The sequence below is a fragment of the Gekko japonicus genome, unplaced genomic scaffold (assembly GCF_001447785.1).
Source record: "Gekko japonicus isolate JY-2015 unplaced genomic scaffold, Gekko_japonicus_V1.1 scaffold48, whole genome shotgun sequence".
NCBI classification, from domain to species: Eukaryota; Metazoa; Chordata; class Lepidosauria; order Squamata; family Gekkonidae; genus Gekko; species Gekko japonicus.
Genome location: NW_015174273.1, coordinates 874,664 through 895,366, shown reverse-complemented (window position 1 = coordinate 895,366; position 20,703 = coordinate 874,664). Strand labels below are relative to the sequence as shown.

The window sequence follows — 20,703 nt, the reverse complement described above, 5'->3', positions numbered from 1 at the left end:
GGGAGTAACAAGGGAAATGAAACTAGAATATTAAGGCTGTCCACAAAATGCCCTAAATTATTGACTTAAATTCAGATATTCCAAGTATTTTCTGAACTACATGTTTACCGATAGTTACCATAACAATTAAAGCATACTAAATTACAACTGAACAGAACATTTATAGTCTAAGAACACGATTTGGACTTAAGTTGTTTAGTTAGTTGGTTTACAGAGAAAAGGAAGAGAGAAAAAAGAAGCACAGTCATATAGCATAAGACATCCAATGAACAGTGCAGTAGAACTAGGAACGCAAAATTCCATCACAATGTGAGCAACAGAGCAGACTGCCTAAGTCAAGGTGGAATGTAAGCAATGCAAAAAGTGGGATTACAAATATATAAAACAATGCACCAAAAGTATGAATATATGTGCAATGACAGAGGGTACCAACAATAATAACTGCAGCAGATTACAGACCTGTTAGCAAACGAAGATGCCCTTTTGGAGTCTGGACAATTCCATCCTACTACATGTATCTCTATTTTGGAGGTCATTAATTCATAGGGTCGCCATAAATCGGAAGCAACTTGACGGTACTTAATACACACGATTTTAGGAGTTTTAAAATTTATTGAAGGAAAAGGTAATCCTACCTTTACAGGTAGATCGCCAAAGAGTATTAAGCATTGTTAATGCATTTCTGATTGTGACTACAACAAAATGTGCAAGGAACAGAAGATTCTCCATACGATACCTACACTAAACTTTAGAAAGATACTGATACTAAAATGTTTTATCTTAAGTAACCAGATCTTTTGAGGTGCTTTGTTATTTGCAACCTAGTAACAAACAAATGTTTCCATGTTGGGTTTTGTTTTAAAAATACCAGAAAATAAATAAATAAACCCTTCAATTTTAGTCTTCGGTAAACCACCAATGGTTACTGGAAATTTTAGGAAATGTCTGATTTTCTCACCTCTCCTCCTAAATCTAGCAAAGTCTAGGAAAATTCTAATGTGTACAACCTGACTCATAGATAACCTGATCTATGACTCAGCCATAGGGGATTTCTGGATCAGAAACTTGTCAGAATCAGTACCCAGTGTGCCCTATGACATAGAAATGCATGTGATCGGGCAGGGAAATCCTTACTGCGTTGGAAATGCTTTGCCCTTATTATCAAGCCTAGTATACAAGAGGGATCAAACTGAGGGGGAAACCGCATACACTAAACTGATGGCCAAAGAAATATAGGTAATGCAATTAGAACACCTGGTACTCTCTTGTTTCAGCAGAATTTCTGGGACAAATAGCCAAGACAATCCTAAACGATTAAGCACCTTCAAAAAGGAGCATAACCATACCATCCTCCTCCTTGGACATATCGATCAACTTTTGACAACACAAAAGAAGGAATTCATGTTCCCTTCTCATTCCACCTCACAATTTTTTTTTCATTTGACGATTACAGCCCTAAATCTAATTCTTAGAAGAGCGACTTTTCCACTTCACAAAGTCCTCAATATTGAAAAGGGGATGCAGGATGCCAGCTGCTGCTCTCTATCTCTGTGTTCCTACTTTAGCAAGAATATGGCCAAAAGTATATGAAGCATGGGTACCACCTGTGACTACAATCTCTAAAGCTCATATGCAGCAACAACCATGAAACAAGGAAAGCCTGGATCCTAAATATAGGAGCAAGATCCACTGGAATGCTTGCGAAGCATTCCATAACCACAGTGATGGAAAGCATCTAATTTAGATTGATTGAAGAAGCTATTAAGTGCTAAAGGGGGCTGCGGTGGCTCAAGTGGTTAAGACGCTGAACTGCAGAAAGGAAGGTCGGTAGTTCGGCACTTCGAGACCTCAGTGCCGCATGATGGAGTGAGCTCCTGTCTCTGGTCCCAGCTCCTGCCAACCTAGCAGTTCGAAAGCAAGAAGCTGCAAGTAGATAAATAGGTACCACTTCAATGGGAAGGTGACAGCATTCCGTGTGCCTCGGTGTTTAGTTATGCCGACCACATGACCACAGAAATGTCTTTGGACAGCGCTGGCTCTTCAGCTTGGAAACAGAGATGAGCACCGCATCCCTAGAGTTGGATTTGACTGGCTTTCGAGCAAGGGAAACCTTTACCTTTACTAAGTGTTATAGTTACTTTGCATCACAAGATTCAGACAGAACATGCCAGATTTATTGCAAAAGAGGTCCTCTTGACTGTAGACCTGGAACTTTTATCTCTGCATGCTAGTTGGTTAACATTGACTCCTACATAAACTTCCTGTCTTTTGACTCTGGCTCCATGTATAATGAGTTTTTTTCCTGGCTTTGCTTCCAAACTGCAGGATTTCGATGGGAGCATCCATGTGACATCATCTTCTAATTGCCCATTTTCCAGTCATTTCCCATCCTTGGTACATTCTCTCTGAGCCCTGGTTTGGTATGATATTTCCAGAAAGAATGCAGTCCAAGCACATTTAACAAGCCATCTGGACAGGAAGGTCAACATTTGAGAACGTGCCACCCACACTGGCACCATTTTTCTCGCCTTAGCCCTGCCATCACTGCCGCAGCTGTGTCACTAAAGGGCTTTTAAAAAAAACCAGTAACTGCTATTCTGCTGCAGTGAACACTCTATTGCCATGATACACTAATTCCATGATACACTATGAACTTATTGTGCTATAGCGCAATCATATTTTTTTGTAAAAAAACCCTCACCTATCCAAAGCCCTCTGGTGACGTGACAAGAAAAAACTGCAGTGAAAATGGCAGCTGATGGAGGAAAGTGTGCCAAAAACTCCCATGTGGACATATCGTGTCGCCAAAGCAATGACGGGGAAACAGGGAATCTTTATCATGCCACGAGGATGCCGCCTGTGTCCCAATGGATATTCCATCAGCTGATTCTCTTTTTACTCACCTCTGCTCCTGCTTATTAACAGACAATGCACAATTTCTGCTTGTATCTGATGAAGTGAACTTTTGAAAGCTTCTATCTTGGAAATCTTGTTGGTCTGTGAGGTGCTACTGTCCTTGAATCTTGCTCTTCTACTGTAGACCAACACAGCTACCCATCTGAAACTATGTACAGTTTTTTTCATGTTGCTGTCCCTGTCTCAGCTAGAACATTTCCTCCTCCCTACCAGTGTTCCCTCTAAGCTGACCTAGTGTGAGCTAGCTCACAGCTTTTTAACCTTCAGCGCACACATTTTCATCTTAGCTCAGGAAGGAGGGCTCCAGAGCAAACTAATATATGCAGCAGCCAAATCGCTCGCTCACAACTTTAATGCCAGTAGCTCACAAAGTAGAATTTTTGCTCACAAGGCTCCACAGCTTAGAGGGAGTCCCTACCAAGTACAGACTGTGTCTTGTCCTGATCTCAGGCCTTCCTGCTTGCTCCTTCAATCAAGTGTTCATCCCAGTAATTCTAATTAATGGCTCGATTCAGCCCATAGGTGCCACCCCCTGCCCCTACATGTGTCGCCAGGGGTATTTGACCCATAATTATGAATTATTTTTCACATAGAAACTTGAGCGAAATGATTCTGAAACCTGGAAATCTTCCACTGTTGGTTCAAATAAGAGTGCATGGATCTCCAAAATCAGCTCTGCAAGAAACATGGGAGCACTTGACTCATCGTCCTCTGATCCTATAACAACTGAAGTTCCCTTAAAAAAAAAAAAGTAGGAGGAAATCACATTCGAAAATGAACACACATTCTTAAATTAGAAATATAAACAGTATCCTTGCACATTCCCTCCCACAGAGAAATTAGGACTGAAGACTTCCTAGTCTGAAAGAAGCTGCAGTTTGGTAAGATATTTTTACAAATTGTAGTTTAGTTCTTAACTCCAAAGAAGATTATTTAAACAGCTGTTTAGAATACTGGCAACCCCCGCCCCCTGCCCCCAGTTTCTTAAGAGTGCCTGTGATTTCCTTTCGAAATGGGAAAGCTTCAGTCTCAACCTGATGTTGGCAGTAATTAGGGCTTTGTACAAATTAATCAGATTTTTTTCTAATTCCCTAAATAGAGCATGATGTGATTTATCATGTTTATTCTGACTTATGCTTAGCAAACAACATTTTTAAAGGCTACCTCATGTAAATGTTAGGGTCCTAACAGTAACCAATACTTGAACTGAAATATTTGATTAGGGGGGGAAATTAATTAAGTCTGGTTCAAATGTTATATTCAAACAACAGAAAACTTGATGTGGAAATTATTTTTACTAGAAAGTACTATAAAATTTTAAAGACAACGTAGCATATACTTCCCTTACGTTGATCATGTCACTCTTGTGTTCTATACACTTCTGTTTATTTTCCGTCTTCAATTAAAATGTGTTTGTCATCTTTAAATCACTTCATTCCCCTGCACTGTCTCCTCTTCCCTCTCTTCCTTAGCTGTCTGTCCCCTCCCACTCTATCCGCTGTTCTGATTTGTCTTAAACCCAGAGGTCATTTCGGGGGGGATCGCGAGGGATCGCAGTTCCCCCGGGTGAGGTATGGGGGGTGGGGCACATGACAAAGCCCCGCCCCCTGCTTCCGGCCGCCCCGCTTCCGGCCCTCATTCAGCCAGGAGGAGGCAGGAGAAGAGGGAGGGTAAGTTGCTTCCTCCCTGCCTCTCCCCACCCCTGCCTGCCTGGGGCCAGGGAGGGCCTTCGCGGGGCTTCCTTGCACTCCCGCCAACCTTGCAGGTCCACCGCTGGGCCCCTCATGGGGCTCGGCAGTGGAGCTGCAAGGCCGGCGGCGGCCGGGACCACTGGGGGCGGGGTGTGTGGCCTTATGACACACTTCCGGTGATGTCGGGGGCTGTGGCCTAATTACACACTTCCGGTGATGTCAGGGTGTGTGGCATATGCTAATGAGTTATGCTAATGAGTTCCCCTAGCTCTTTTTCTACAAAACGACCCCTGCTTAAACCCCAGTTCGTTCTGGCTCTTTTTAATGCTCATCCTTTCTCAGTGACTGGGTCTTAACTTTGGAATGCTCTCCCTACTGATAATCATTTCGCTACTCCTTCCTTTACAGTTAAACAAGGTCACACGCTACTGGGCGCGTTTTGCAGGCTCTCTTTGGCTGATTTTATTTCTTTTATTACATACTTCTTTTACTGAGTTTGTAATATTGTATTCCCTGCCATTCCACCCTGGCCTGACCTGTGTGGTGTCTTGTAGATTGTGCAACTTCAGGTAAGACCTCCCCACACCCACCCCTTGTGAAGTGCTATGTTAATAAAAACAGTCATCTGTTGTGAAATGGACCGCTTTGATTTATCCTCTCTCCCCATATTTGAAAACAATAAAATACATAATTGTGCTTCAATGGCTGCCAGCACTCAGGGAATAAATTTTTAAATGTAAAACTATTCATTTTTTGAATTTTGCTCCAATCAGGGCATAGAATTCATTTTTTGAATTTTGCTCCAATCAGGGCATAGAATATATTGACTACGTTGAACATTTTCAGAAAAAAAATATATCCTGGGTCTCTGCTGATAAATGGCTTCTCCAAAGAAACATATTTTCAACATATTTGGCTTCTCCAAAGAAACATATTTTCAAGTATACGAAAAATTCAGTTACTCGTTATACACAACATGTAACAGAAAAACCATTACAAGGCAGGACTGTAGATGTGACGTTCCAAGGGGAGAAAAACAAACAAAAAAAATAAGAAGGAAATGTTGTTGCTTTTGAGAACTTCCCCCCAATTTTGCAATGGTAGAACTGAGAAATTTGGGGGCATACTGGGGGGAAAATCCTACAATTTTTTTCTGTGCATATCCCTATGTATACTGTAAACATGCTAAGTGTTTGATAACTTATTAAAGAGTTCAGTTTCAACATAATAAAATTTAACTTGATAATCTTAATTAGGAGCCGCCCATTGTGAGGCACTCCAAAGGGATCTGTCAAGAATGGGCAAGTGGGCGTCAACATAGCAAATGGGGTTCAATGTGGCCAAGTGCAAGGTGATGCACATTAGAGCCAAAAATCCTAAATATAAATACACATTGATGGGGTCTGAACTGGCAGAGACTGATCAAGAGAGAGATCTTGCAGTTGTAGTAGATAACTCACTGAAAATGTCGAGACAGTGTGTGACTGCGATAAAGAAGGCCAATGCTATGCTGGGGATTATTAGGAAGGGTATTGAAAAGAGATCAGCCAATATCATAATGCCCCTATATAAATCAATGGTGAGACCTCATTTGGAATACTGTGTGCAGTTCTGGTCACCACACCTTAAAAAGGATATTATAGCTTTGGAAAAAGTGCAGAAAAGGGCAACTTGAATGATAAATGGGTTGGAACACTTTCCCTATGAGGAAAGGTTAAAGCGCTTAGGGCTCTTTAGCTTGGAGAAAAGACGACTGAGGGGTGACATGATTGAGGTTTACAAGATTATGCATGGGAAAGAACAGGTAGAGAAAGAGGTACTTTTCTCCCTTTCTCACAATACAAGAACTCGTGGGCACTCCATGAAATTGCTGAGCGGTCGGGTTAGAACGGATAAAAGGAAGTACTTCTTCACCCAAAGAGTGATTAACAAATGGAATCCACTGCCACAGGAAGAGGTGGTGGCTACAGGCATGGACGGCTTCAAAAGGGAATTAGATAAGCATATGGAGCAGAGGTCCATCAGTGGCTATTAGCCACAAGGTATAGATAGGGACTCTGGGGCAAGTGATGCTCTGTCATCTTGGGGCTTGGGGGGGTCAACAGTGGGAGGGCTTCTAATGTCCTGGCCCCACTGGTGGACCTCCTGATGGCACTGGTATTTCTGGCCAGTGTGTGATACAGAGTGTTGGACTGGATGGGCCTTTGGCCTGATCCAACATTGGCGTCTCTTATGTTCTTATGTTCACCACTACCACCAACTATTATTGTTAGTAACACCGGGGTGGTTGGTTGGCCCTATAGGGAGACTGAACTACAGTAACGTATGAGATAGATACGGCTGAATTGGGACTTGTGTCCATCTACAGGATGCCATCTTTAATGTGATTGGAAGATCAATTCTATGCTATGCACTTTAATTGTAATAATATGATTGTTTTATCTTGTTTTCATCTGGTTTTACATGTTAATATATTTTGGCACATAGTGCCTTTAAATGTAAGCCGCCCTGAGCCCGTTCGTGGGGAGGGCGGAATAGAAACCCAATAAAATAAAATAAAATAATCTAAATATGCCAGTAGTGCTCCTGTTTGATACTGTTTCTGTTCAAATAATACACTTTCTTTCCTTTACCACAAAATTTGTTTCCTAATTTCAGCTTTCATTTTTTCCTACCTCTGAGCTAGCAAAAATTAAGACACATGTTCTAAGGTAGGTTAGGGCACAGCAGTTTGCAGCTCTTTCTCAAGCACTGGATATATTTCCGTTTTGCCTATAGAAACTAAAGCATTTATACTTCTAAAGTACATGAATGTGCCACTTAGTACAATTATACCATTATCTATATCTACTCAAAAGGAAGACAACCCTGAATGTCCCCCCTCCAAATGTTATATACAAAAATGGGGGTTTTTTTAATTGGACATAACTGTAACTCATATACAAATTTTAAAACCCCTCTTTTTCTTTTGATGACATGCATGGGGGGGGGGGAACTACTCTTGCAGTTGAGTAAATACCGTATATACTAAGTTATCAATGACGCATTTTATTTTGTTAAAACAGCAAAGTTAGTTTAGGTTTGATAGGAAAGTAAATATTGCATATATTTCAATGTTTCCTCAAATGTATAATTATGGGGGGGGGGGCAACTTTACCCCCATAGTTTCAGAAATTCAGAAAATCATACATTTCCAGGCAGAACCAACTACTTCTAATGGAACGAGAACTACCTTCTTTTCTGCAACTTCCGGCGCTTCATCTGTATTCCATTTTTGTATGACCTCTGAAGGAGGTGTCCTTTTCAACTTATCAGTGAGATAATTCAAGAGAGTAGTGACGGATTTGACTGCCAAGACATGCATAGTGTTGACTATAAGGTAGTCAGCAAGACGAATGAAGCTGGGGGGAAAGCACAGTTTATTCTTTGTACCACAAGCTCTTTATGATGCACTAAAACTTTCAATACTTTAATGAGTCCTATTCAGAAGTAACTATCAAGTTAGGGCTGTGACAAGCATTCATAGTTTGATGAGGGTTAAGGGGAAAACAGCTATAGTCTATACATCAAAGGTAAATATAAAAGATTTTCTAGATGTCACCTGGCCCAGACCTAAGAGTAGCTCCACAGAATTTCATGGTAAGAAGAACACCATAGACCAATCTGGGCACAACTTAAGACAATTACTTTCATCGATTCAGATAGGCTGTAACTCTGTACTATTATTAGCGTCATTAATAGCTTCAGCCTTAGTGTATGCTATATTATGTGATCACTGAAAATGTTTTTTAAATGTTCCTTCCATTCTTTAAAGTACAAATTTGAAGACATTTCAAGAACAGTTTTGCATTTCAAAGGGAAGAATGCCTGAAAGGAAAATTCACAAAATAACGTGTGGGTACACAGGTGCTTCTGACTCTATGGTCACTGTTAGAGAGCAACACTTATTTAAAATACCATTTCTTCATATCATACATCTAATAGTAATGGATAACTCCCACGCAGATTTTAAACACACACACACACCAAAGGCAGGAGGGCCTTCAAGGGCTAAGATATATACACAAACATGGAGAACGCCCTCAAACACACCTGCCTGCCAGCCTAATTTGAGTGCAGTGATGCTACCTCTACCTGCCTGGCTCAAGTGGTGGTGGTGGTGGAGGAGGAATCATCATCACCTGATTCTCCCTCTTCACCCATGTGGCTCGTGAGGCAGTAGGTGGCTGCTTCTCTCTTCGCCAAAATGGCAGCCAAGACCTCTGCCTTTTACTAAAAATATTTGTATTCTGTGGGTTTTTCTGCAAAACACAGGGCTCCCTGGCGTTTGTACAAAAAATCCTTGGTGTACCTGGCCCTAGCCTTTGGGTTCCCCTATCTGCACAGGGCCCAGATTCATAATTAGATATATGATTGTTTCAGAAAAGTTTCAGAAAAAAATTGAAAACTTTAAAAACCAGGGTGTCAGGTTCAATAGAGCAGTTGCAGTCCACAACGATTCATAAGAACAGACTGCTTTATTACAAGTCACTATTGATACCCTTTCATGATCATTGTCAGGAATGAAACTCAAAGCCAAGCAGGTACAGATATAGACAGTTCAAATAAAAAGGGTTAGCCAATGAATACAGTTCGCGTTCAGAAGGAATTCGAGCGGGAGAAAACCAAGGCGGGAGATAGCCTTCAGCCGTTTGGTTCACACTTCCAGATTGGGAACGGGCCCCATCAACAGTTCTCACAGTCTTATCTACTACAAAGGCAGCAAAAGCATTCCAAGGTCAAAAGAAGAGATAAAGCGCACAGGGAGGATGAGAACAGAGAAATCCCCCCCCCCACTCACACAGCAGGCAGGTTACACAGAGCATACTCAGAATACAAATGGCAGTTTAAGGGGAATCAAAACAGGAATGGTGATGTCTGTGCACACTCAAACATGATGGGGAAAAATCAGTGCTTTAATGCAAGCCACTGCTGATTACCCGGCGGTGGGGGGGCAGTGTGGTGTGTTTGATGTCGGCTTTAGATGCTGACACGGGACCATCAGAGTCCTCAGCAGTGGCTTGGAGTTCAAAGCGCACAGGACATGCTTTCTGTCCCAAACTAGATCCCACCTGCCAAATGATTGGCCTTGGCTTGGACATCAGCCCCAAGCCACTTCTGAATACCTGGCCGGTGGGCTAACACAGGGCCAGGGCCCAGTTGGGGAGCAGCAAATGAGAATTCCCTCCCTTCCTATTTATTTATTAATTTACTTTCTTTATAGTCAGCCTTTCTCACAGGGACTCAAGGTGGACTGTACTATTCCTGAATATCTACTTTTCCTAATATGGGGAAAATATTGTTAGATTTGCTCAAATGACTCCAGTCTTGATACCAACCATGTTAACCTTATACACTGAGCTCTTTTGCTGGCTTGTTCTGTATATGTCATTTTTTCAGGTTGTTCACTATACGGATCTCTTTCGACACGAGGCATAAGGACATTCGCGCTAGCTAGTCTTGTTACCGTTGTTACCTGTTCTGAGGAAAGTATAGGTGCATATTACTGAAACTGCTGCAAGTATTAAGATAAGTACATCTTTGGTTAAAAGAAATACTAATTTTACACACAGATTAAAAGCAAAATGGTTGGGTTTTGCCACAAATCACAATATATAATGCACAATACCAAGAAATAATTGAAATGTGTTATTATACTCTACATTTGTTCTGTAGAAAAATATTTTTGCTACAAGTATACATAGAAAGAGAGCCATAATATATTCACTTTTAATCCAAACATTAAATATTCTAGTCTTCTGCAATACCAAGCAGAATGTTGCAGTCACTAGAATTTGTCAATGGTTCAGTGTACTGCAGTTAGAACAGGTTCCAGGCTAAAAATACAAATGTTCTTGAATCATTTTCCAAAGGTCAGTTTTCTACCTGTACTTGCAACTGCATAAAAGTAATCATCAGGGGTAAAACCAGACTCAAGCAATGCAGTTCGACATGCACTTCTGACCACTTCTTTAGCTAATTCTCTGAACTCCGACAGCCGTGATGCCACCTGAAATTTATGGTATAGAAACTAATTGATACAAGATCTTCAAAAAAGATATATATCAGATCTTTACATCATGCCATTGAAACCCACTTACATCCATTAGCTGTGCCAGCTGAGCACCCTTGAATTCATCCAGTGTATATAAGTAACCCTTTTCAACATGACAAAATGCCAGGTCACTGATTCTGTAACACATTTCTTGGATGTTAAGTATTGCTGGTCTCAAACACTGCAAAACAGTGGGGATAAATTATTAAGGCAGAACTTCAAAATGCTAAATCCAAATCTGTTAAACGAGATCTCAGTTTTATAAGGGACACATAGATGGGCTTATGAACTTTTTTTGGATTATGAGTTGGTGATTCTCCATAAACTATGACTAAGTACAGGGCTGGGTCTGCTTACATGACTGCCCAAATTTCTTTGCAAAAGTGGATCTGAAAGTTGCGCATCAGGGAGTTGCCCAGGCTGTTCCTCTGAGGCAGTACCTGGCCACAGTCGTTAAATGGGTACATGTGAACAAGTTGAAACTGACTCCTGACAAGACGGAAGTTATGGTGGTTGGGAAGGCTGAGATCTATAGATGGTATGCTGCGTCTCACTTTTGATGGGGTTTAGCTGACCCTCATTTGCTCAATAGGTGTCTATTGACCATTATTACTAGAAAAGCAAATTTATTTAGCTGCAAAAAATGCTTTCTTCCATCTTCATTTCACCTGAAAGATGCCTCCCTACTTTCACCCAGTGGATCTGGCCATGTGGATCCATGCCACAGTAACCTTCAGACTAGACTACTGTAATGAACTCCAACCGTATCTGCCCTTGAAGAAAACTCAGAGTCCAGGTGGTACAGAACGCCACAGCTAGATTAGCATTGGTATCTAGACAGAGAACACATACTAGATATATGCAATCGTTCCACTGGTTACCCAGTCGTTTGCAGCTTCTAGTACTTGCTATTACCCACAAAGCTGTTCATGGTCTAAGACCAACAGAGCTATAGGGCAGCTTCAATCATCTGAGTAAAACCTCCTGAAGATGCCACCATGGGAAAGGAAATGATCAACAATTGCCTGTACCTGAACATTCTCTGTCGTGGCTCTTTCTTGTGGAAAGACCTGCATAATGAAAACAGGAAAGCTCCCACACATCTAATTCCACACAGTGTGGAATCAGGAATTGCTCAAGAGGGCATTTTGATAAAGAAAGTGCAGTGTTTTTTTTATCACATTGTTTATTTATGTACTCTACTGTCTTTACTGTATTGTTCTTCAAATTTGTAATCCTTTTTATTGCATTTTTTGTTGTGTATACTGGGCTTGATCCAACCAGCTTGTTTACTCGACTAATCCCCCTCCTTACAACAGCCACCTTCCTATGTGGCTTTTGTCCATGCAGGAGCCATGATCTTCAGCATAACTTTGGGGTGGGGGGGGTCAAAGGAGGCCCTTTCCTCCCTTTTTCAACAGTCAAAAAAACAGGCTGGAGCCAAACCATTATACTGTCACTTTTGCACCCTCTTATTTTATAATCCGGTTTTTATGCACTGTTTGTATTATACTGTACTTATTCCTTTTTAAAAATCCACTTTGCCTTACCAAGAAAGGAAGACAACTATGAATGAAGTAAGTCAATAAAATGTCAACATCACGAAGCTGCTGCCATCGTGCAACTCTGCAGCGCCATCTGGGGAGATGGAATGCACGAGTAGAGCCCACCAGCCCAGAGCAACAGAAACTAATGCCCTTAAGGCTAATAAGGGCAATCCAAGACGTCTGGTAAAAACATTCCCTAGCTTAGAACCTCAGGATGTATGCCTTCCCCCATGCATTTCAACACTAGGAAAATTATACTTGTAATCTACTAAATAGCTTTTAAAATATGCAGTTCTTTTCACTACGCACTTCAGTTTTAAACAAGTATTATTTCAAAAATAATAAGATGTAGTGTTTATATGGTGCTTTAGAATGTTCAAAGTACTTCAGATATATTATCTCAGTAACAAAATCACAATACCTACAGCATTAACAATGAACAAGTTCTTTTGCAAAGCTCGGCGGCACGCTTTAATTTTCTTAGTGCGGACATTCTTTCTCCAGACATTAAATGACTTCCATTTGCGAAATATAGCAAATATAGGGATTTTGCAAAGGGCTCTGTGGTATAGATATTCCTGCTCCCAGCGTGCAAGTTCCAGATACTCGACTTCTCCATTACATGTATGAATAACGGCATTCGGGCTAATAGTATAGTAGTCTTTTTTATTAATGCAGTCATAACTTACAATTCTAAAAAAAAGGAAAATCAAATTTAACAGGGCACACATTAACAGAATTCACACAGGTCCCAAGATAGGAATAAGATGGAGATCAATTATGGTAATTTCTGTGCCAGTTTTTAAACTCTAGCTTAAAGAAAACTAGAACCTAATCAGAATACTAACTGACTGTAAAGACCTTACATTTTCTTATTTAAAAATAAATTATGTTTCATTCGGTTGAAAATACTTCTCTTCTGAATACGGATGTATCCAGGGGGGGAAGTGCTGCCAATTAGCACAAGTCCCCTGATTGCATCAGACCTTCTTCTCCTATAGGTCTGTTTTACATTTTGCGGTTGTAATTGTTAGAATGTCTGACACACTTTAGAATGTCTGACACACTTTCTCCAAACATCTGTTAACTGTGGATCAAGACTGCTCGTGGCTTTAATATACTCACAAGGAAGCCACACGAAGGTGGGTCTGCTGTTTGCCATGCCAGCAGCGATAGCCATTTTCTCAGCCATAAGCAACCGAAGATGACAACCTTGGTTCTTAACTTTGACTATATACAGTGCAACGGTTAGTTTGTTGGACTTGAACCAGAGAGATCTGAGTTCGAAACCCCACCCTGATATGAAGCCCACAGAGAAACCCAGGGTCAGTCATTCTCTCTTAATATAACATACATCATGGGGTTGTTGTGAGGATGAAACAGGGGGAAAGAGAACTGCTTATGCCACTGTCAGCTCATTAGAGGAAGAGCAGAATAAAATGTGAACAATAATAATATCAACAACTCAGCTCAGAGACCCAAGGTAACAGTAAAAAGCAAGTCAAACTTATATCCCTTTTTAAAAATTCCCTTTGCCTTACCAAGAAAGGAAGACAACTATAAATGAAGAAAGTCAATAAAATGTCAACATAACAAAGCTGCTGCCATCTTGCAACTCTGCAGCGCCTCTAACTGTAATCACTGCCTCTAACTGTAATCATGTTTGGACTGATTACACAGACACAATATCTAGTACTTCGTAATAATCAGAATGGAATGCTTCTTTGAGCTGAAAAACTGATGTCTGTCTGATGGCTAAGGTTCAACACTTTTCTTTGGGCAGTTTGCAGCCAATTCATCTTGCGGGCTCAAGGAGGCTATGCTGGGGGGGCACTGGAAAGAATGAACACACAAATTATCTCGGATCAAACATGGCCATGCTTATTTATTACTACAAAGGAGCAGTGGCACAGCACAGGGAAGGTTCCTAATAATGGGCAACCCGCCTGCTGCCCGATGCCCACCTCCCCCAGCCCGCCTGCTGGGGGTTGACCGTGGAGTAGCAGGATCCCAGGACACCCAGGCGCCAGCCTCTGCATGGTCCCCCTGCTACCTGGGGCGGAAGCCTGCCAGCAGCCCCTTTCGGCCTGCAGCTGAATGGCTCCACGCCCCAGGGCCCCTTGTGGGAGCCCTCCAAAATGGGGGAGGCGCACGCCTCTCCCTCCAAGGGACAAGTCCTAATGCCCAAACCGCCAAGCTGTGACAGTAAACGATAGTAAAGAACATAATCCTACAGTATTACAGACAACAACTACCTCAACAAGCTCAAATATGAGGGAGGGTGCGCAAGCCGCCACTAGAAACAAAAGAGGCTGGAGACTGGCATGGGGGGGCTGTAAAAGCCTTTTCTTCAATCTCCTGCCTCGCCTCAGACCCACGTATGGCAGCTCGACTGGCGAGCTTCAGCTGACCCTGCCATGCCCCACCTCCCTTTAGGGGCTGCCCAAACCTGGTGGCCTCCTTTCAGCCTCCCCCACCTCCTGTCCGGCAAACCACAGCCGAGGTCAGTCTCGGCCGTGCTTATTTCTTCCCCTTCTAAATAAGAAGAAAGACAAAGGCAAGTCACAAAACGGCAAATATCAAAGACATTCAATCAAAATATCCATTAAATGCATTCAGAATCACAGCTCTTGAATGAGAAAATTAAATTAAGCAGTGCAAGGGGTGTTCTGTTCTAAAGCCTCTTGAGAAAAGACCACAATAGTTGTACTGAAAAGAAGACTGTCAGAACAGCAAACGTAGATTTATAATTCACGTTAAATTAAAACGTACTATATGTAACAAAGCTAACCACCATAACATAGAAACAAAGTCACTCACTTCAGGCTGTATGAGTCATATTCAATGGATGACTTAGGCATTGCAGGAGACATGTATAGGAACCCAAGATTTTTGTTCTCACATATAATTTTTATAATTTCGAGGGGTTCTGTAACATTAGCTTTAACTACTTCTTTTGGTTCTTGAAACGTAACGGCAGGAGGAATAGGGCTTGGGAGGCAAGCACCTATCTTGACCACACTACGAGGCTGTTTGGGAGGAGTCGGAAATAGAACTTTTGCACCCAGTAACTGTAAAGGTAAAAGAAATGGAATGTGTGCATCACAGTCTTTAAAAAACCCACATTCTTTTCATTCCGTTGATTGATTTATAATAATTTTATCCTGCTTCTCCCCCAAATCATTTCAGGTAGGTAATTTTTTTCTTTAAAAAGCCTATGCAGACAACAAATTTAAAAACCAACGAACCAGAATTAGAAACACATTAGAATGATAGAATTACAATCTTTCTTAAAACAATTTTTTGTTTTGATGAGTGTGGTGTGTGTGAGCATGCATATGCTTGCGTGCCTGGATGTTATGGCAACTTCTGGCGACTCCTACTGGGGCATGGAGGACATTCAGAGAAGTGGCCTGATAGCCTGCCTCCGCCTCCCAGGGTCGGCCCTGCTTAGCTTTTGAGATCTGACGAGATCAGGGTTGCCTAGGCTACCCTGGTCAGGGCAAAAATATAGGATTATGATCTTGATCTAATTAAACTTTAGGTAAAGGTTCCCTTGCTCAAAAGCCAGTCGAATCCGACTCTAGGGTTGCGGTGCTCATCTCCATTTCAAAGCTGAAGAGCCAGCGCTGTCCGAAGATGTTTCTGTGGTCATGTGGCCGGCATGACTAAACACCAAGGCGCACGGAATGCTGTTACCTTCCCACCAAAGGTATTTATCTACTTGCAATTTCTTGCTTTCGAACTGCTAGGTGGGCAGGAGCTGGAACTAGAGACGGGAGCTCACTCCGTCATGCGGCACACTCGGGTCTCGAACTGCTGAACTACCGACCTTCCACAGCCTGCAGTTCAGCGTCTTAACCACTTGAGCCACCGCAGCTCCTAATTAAACTTTAAAAGGCCTTTAAAATTCGCTCAACATCTTTTTTGGATGGGAGCGTGATTTTGGGGAAACCGCACACATTAATACATGACGCTTCCTTATAATTTCCCGGTCCATCAAGCTCAGTATTGTCTACGCAGACTGGCAGAGGCTCTTTAGGGTCTTAGGCAGAAGCCCTTCATGTCACCCACTGCTTGATCCCTGAAACTAGATACTGAAGTGGGAGCTTCTGTATGCAAAACAGATGCTCTACATCTGAGCCACAGCCCCTCCCCATCATCAGCAGATTCGTATACAGATATATAATATTGCAGAATTGCCCTCGTAACAACAATGTTAAGAGGAGTCTGCTAACATTTCAAATGTGAAATTAATTTGTGAGTTAACTGTCCAAAGATACTCTATAATAAAATACAGTCCTCTATGAGGCACTGCTTTCAAAAGACATAGATTCAGATGTATTTGTTTGTTTATTTTTGTTCTCAAGTCGCAGCTGACATGGTGACCTCATGGGCTTTTCCAGGCAAGAGACCTTCAGAGGTGATTTGCCATTGCTTGCCTCTGCATAGTAGTGACCCTGAACTTCCCTGATAAATACAGACCAAGACTGACCCTGCTTAGTGTCTGAGATCTGAAAAGATGGGGCCAAGCTGGGCTATCCAGGTCAGGCTAATATAAGACATAGAAACCTAACATAATGGCAAAATGAGCCTAGTGTTTGCAATAATGAGATCCATGTATCGCACACTTTGCTTTTGGCTGTAATAAATTCACACAACCAGCATGATGTACAGTCATTTCTGCGTCTGGCTGAAACTGCTTCTTCCTTTCCTTCAAAAGCATACAGCTGTCATGCAAGGCGATTCTATGCTGCTCCTACACATAATCTCCTTCTGAAGCTATTGGGACCTGCATTTTTTTTCAATCCCACAATGGACAGACAAGAGACAGGCCACCATCAGAGCTACTACAAGTCCAGCTTTGGTTTCCTCTCTTTGGCCCACTTGATGAAAACAGAAGAGTTGTCACAACTGTCCCAGGTGATAGGGCAGCAGAGAGCCACATTTGCAATTATCATTTATAGTGGAGCCACATTTCTTGCTGTCCATGGCATCAAGCCTGCACCTCAGGAAAGTTTGCAGTTCACCCATTCCTTATGCAGTGGTTGTTTCAAGATGAGAGCCACCTGCTAGCCACAGGCCCCACCAGTCAAGGGCCTTGGCCATTTCCCTGAAACATGGGGCAGGTGTCACACTGGGGAACAGTGCTCAGAAGAGCCACAGATGGCAAGTCAAAGAGCCACAAATGGCTGCCAAGCCACTGAGTATCCCAGGCCGAGGGCCAGTTATGCATATATTCTGTGGTCAACTGACAGCATTTCACACAGGTGCTTCTGGATGTTACTAAACCTTATTGAGACAATCAAGGACTGATAGGAAAGAAGCATCTAACTGCACAAAGCTGAACTTGGGCAATATTTTATCAGCTCCAAGAACATGGTGGCCTAAACCAACATTGCTTCTCTTATGTTCTTAATACTATGATGATATGTTTTAGCCAGGCAGTACCTGCATTTCCTTTAATTCTTCTGAAATCTCCGGCACTATTGGTTCCACAGCAACAGGCCACTTCCTTTTCTCAGTTGAAGTTATAGGCTGTAAGACTCCAGCAGCTAATAATCTTTCCCTGTTCTTCTGGTATATATATTCAGGTTGTTTGTGGCTTTGATGAATTTTTAATGCAGGCTTAATTAAGGAGAAACAAAGACAATGTGAGATCTATTTCTCCATGACGATGACAAATTCTGCATTTTAAATTAACAATAAAAAAAATTAGTCCAGTGACAATATATCAGTGGTGAACAGACTAAGAATGTGAGAGGAAACACACAATCCTGAAGACCCAGACCCACCTGTTCCAAAAGGTGGACCTCACCCAGCACTTCTTGGATATTTATGAATTGGTCAAATCTGTTTTTTAAAAGCTCCTATGGCGATGCTCCAGGAATCTCATGGTCTTTTAAAATACAGATTTTACCAAATTATAAAAATACAAATAATCACATGCACACTCTTAACAGCGCTCTCTACAGCCAAACTCCTACAGTCTTCTCAGAAGCCCAGAATGTACAGTTGCCATCTTGTTAGCTTTCAGCTGCACCAGTCATTTATTTCTTCTCACTGCCACTGGCTACATCTGTAACTTTCAATCTCTGTCAATCAGCAACTCAAAATTATTAAATTAGAACATGGAAATAAGTGGCAAACAAGCAACAGGACAGTCCCTACATCTCAGAGATTTATTTATTTATATTTGAATTTATATCCCGCCCTACCCCGAAGGCTCAGGGCGGCTAACAAGGGCACCATGTGCCAAGGTTAAAACAGTAAACACATAATTTAAAAACAATAAATTACAGTAAAATACAATAACAAATTCACAACAGATTTAAACAAGATGGGGAGACCTTAACTTCCATAACTACTTCCCAAGATCTTATCATCCAAGCCGTGCCCAGGCGCCTCGCTCCCCCCCATGGGGGCCAGGCAATCATGATGTTAATACACCAGAGCATATTAAGAGATGTTCCCTTAAGAACATAATTTGCATCACACAGTTTCTAATCAAGGATTTAGGATTACAACTTGAAGATCAGAGTATCTACAAAAATGGTTATGAAAATGCACCTTAATTAGAGGCTAGACAATGCAGTTTGAAAGTACCTTTGTGCTTACTGGATTCTCTAGATTCTCTGTGCACCTCAGATACCTTCGCTTTGGCTTTTATAGCAAAGCCCCCACTGCTTTCCAGTTAATATTTGTTCAAACACAATACCTACATTAATATTTACAGCCGCATGACTACAAATATTCCACAGTTAGACATCAAGCTACAATCCTTTGTGATGGAAAGCGCTGTCAAGTTGCAGCTGACTTATGGCTGCAGGAAGTGGTGGCAACAAGAGGTGATCAGATAAACATAAACATATGGAGCAGAGGTCCATCAGTGGCTAGTAGCCACAAGGTATAGATGGAACACTCTGTCTGGGGCAGGGATGCTCTGCATTCTTGGTACCTGGGGGGCAACAGTGGGAGGGCTTCTGGAATTATGGCCCTGCTGGCACCTGGGTTTTGGCCACTGTGTGACACAGAGTGTTGGACTGCATGGGCCATTGGCCTGATCTAACATGGCTTCTCTTACGTTCTTATGGCAACCCTATAGGGCTTTCATGACAAGAGACGAACAAAGGTGGTTTGCCACTGCCTGCCTCTGCATAGCAACCCTGGACTTCCCTGGTGGTCTATATCCAAGTACTAACTATGGCCAATAATTCTTCGCTTCTGAGATCTGACCAGATCAGTCTAGCCTGGACCATCCAGATTAGGGAAATGTACAGTTAGGTAAAGGTAAAGGTTCCCTTGCTCGACAGCCAGTCGAATCCGACTCTAGGGTTGCGGTGCTCATCTCTGTTTCAAAGCCGAAGAGCCAGCGCTATCCGAAGACGTTTCCGTGGTCATGTGGCCGGCATGACTAAACACCAAGGCGCACAGAACGCTGTTACCTTCCCACCGAAGTGGTACCTATTTATCTACTTGCAATTTCTTGCTTTTGAACTGCTAGGTTGGCAGGAGCTGGAACTAGAGACGGGAGCTCACTCCGTCATGCGGCACACTCGGGTCTCGAACTGCTGAACTACCGGCCTTCCACAGCCTGCAGTTCAGCGTCTTAACCACTTGAGCCACCGCCCATGTGCAAATGTTAATGGGACAACACATCTGTTACTGTGCACAGGACTTGAGTCAGAAGAGCGCACAAGACCTTCAGTGAAATTTACTGAAATCCTGGATTCATACAACCACCACCCATGCAGATTGGTTTAAAAGCCTACCAAAGGCTCCAGTTTTATAGGCTGCTGTCGTTCTCTGGTTCTTTCTCGTGCTTTTGTATTATGTATGAATTTCAGAGCCTGAGGATTTGCTGCCACCTCAAGTGGAGCCATGCTTTCCAGTCTCTTTCTTAATTCATTTCTTGAATGAGAAATCCTCACATTTGTAGCAGACTGTTCTTCACTGGAAATGTCATGATTGCTTCCATCATTTACAGTATCAGGCCATTGCGGGCTAGGTTGTAAAGAAGGCAATGATACCTTTTTAGACATAATCGCCTGGAAGTGAAAAATGTATCATTTTTAAAGCATAACTCAAGCATATTTTGATACATCATAAAATATTTTCACACGATCCAACAGCAACAAAGGTCATCAGAAAAGTAAAACAAACCCAAGGAACATAAATGCAGTGAAAAAAGGTGAACTTGAAAGGGACTGTTTGCTTGAGAAATCTGTTTGGATAACATATGATACTCTTAAAAGAAAACTAAAGTAGTTACTATATACGAAACTAAAAGATTATTTTCCATTTTTGTTTATAATTCAGACGCCTACCTTAACATTCATAGCAAAACAGTAATACATGCATACTTTACTATTAGTGCAAGTAATACTTTGATTTTTATATTCACTTGGACATTTATAACCTAATTTTCTCCCAAATGGGGACCCAAAACAGCTTA

The 20,703-nt window shown here is 41.9% G+C and overlaps 1 protein-coding gene across 1 annotated transcript in view; it reads right to left on the bottom strand.

Annotated features, from left to right (window-relative positions):
- DNAH6 (dynein, axonemal, heavy chain 6) overlaps nt 1-20,290 on the bottom strand; it is a 267,936-nt gene extending 247,646 nt beyond the window's left edge. The window contains exons 1-9 of the mRNA XM_015423720.1: nt 20,021-20,290; nt 17,700-17,876; nt 15,069-15,319; nt 12,674-12,941; nt 10,748-10,882; nt 10,533-10,656; nt 9,986-10,127; nt 7,840-8,008; nt 3,536-3,652 (exon numbers count right to left, since the gene is read on the bottom strand). Of these exons, the coding sequence (XP_015279206.1) occupies nt 3,536-3,652; nt 7,840-8,008; nt 9,986-10,127; nt 10,533-10,656; nt 10,748-10,882; nt 12,674-12,941; nt 15,069-15,319; nt 17,700-17,876; nt 20,021-20,290 (1,653 nt within the window). The remainder of the gene's footprint in view (nt 1-3,535; nt 3,653-7,839; nt 8,009-9,985; nt 10,128-10,532; nt 10,657-10,747; nt 10,883-12,673; nt 12,942-15,068; nt 15,320-17,699; nt 17,877-20,020) is intronic.
- Nucleotides 20,291-20,703: the final 413 nt, after the last annotated feature.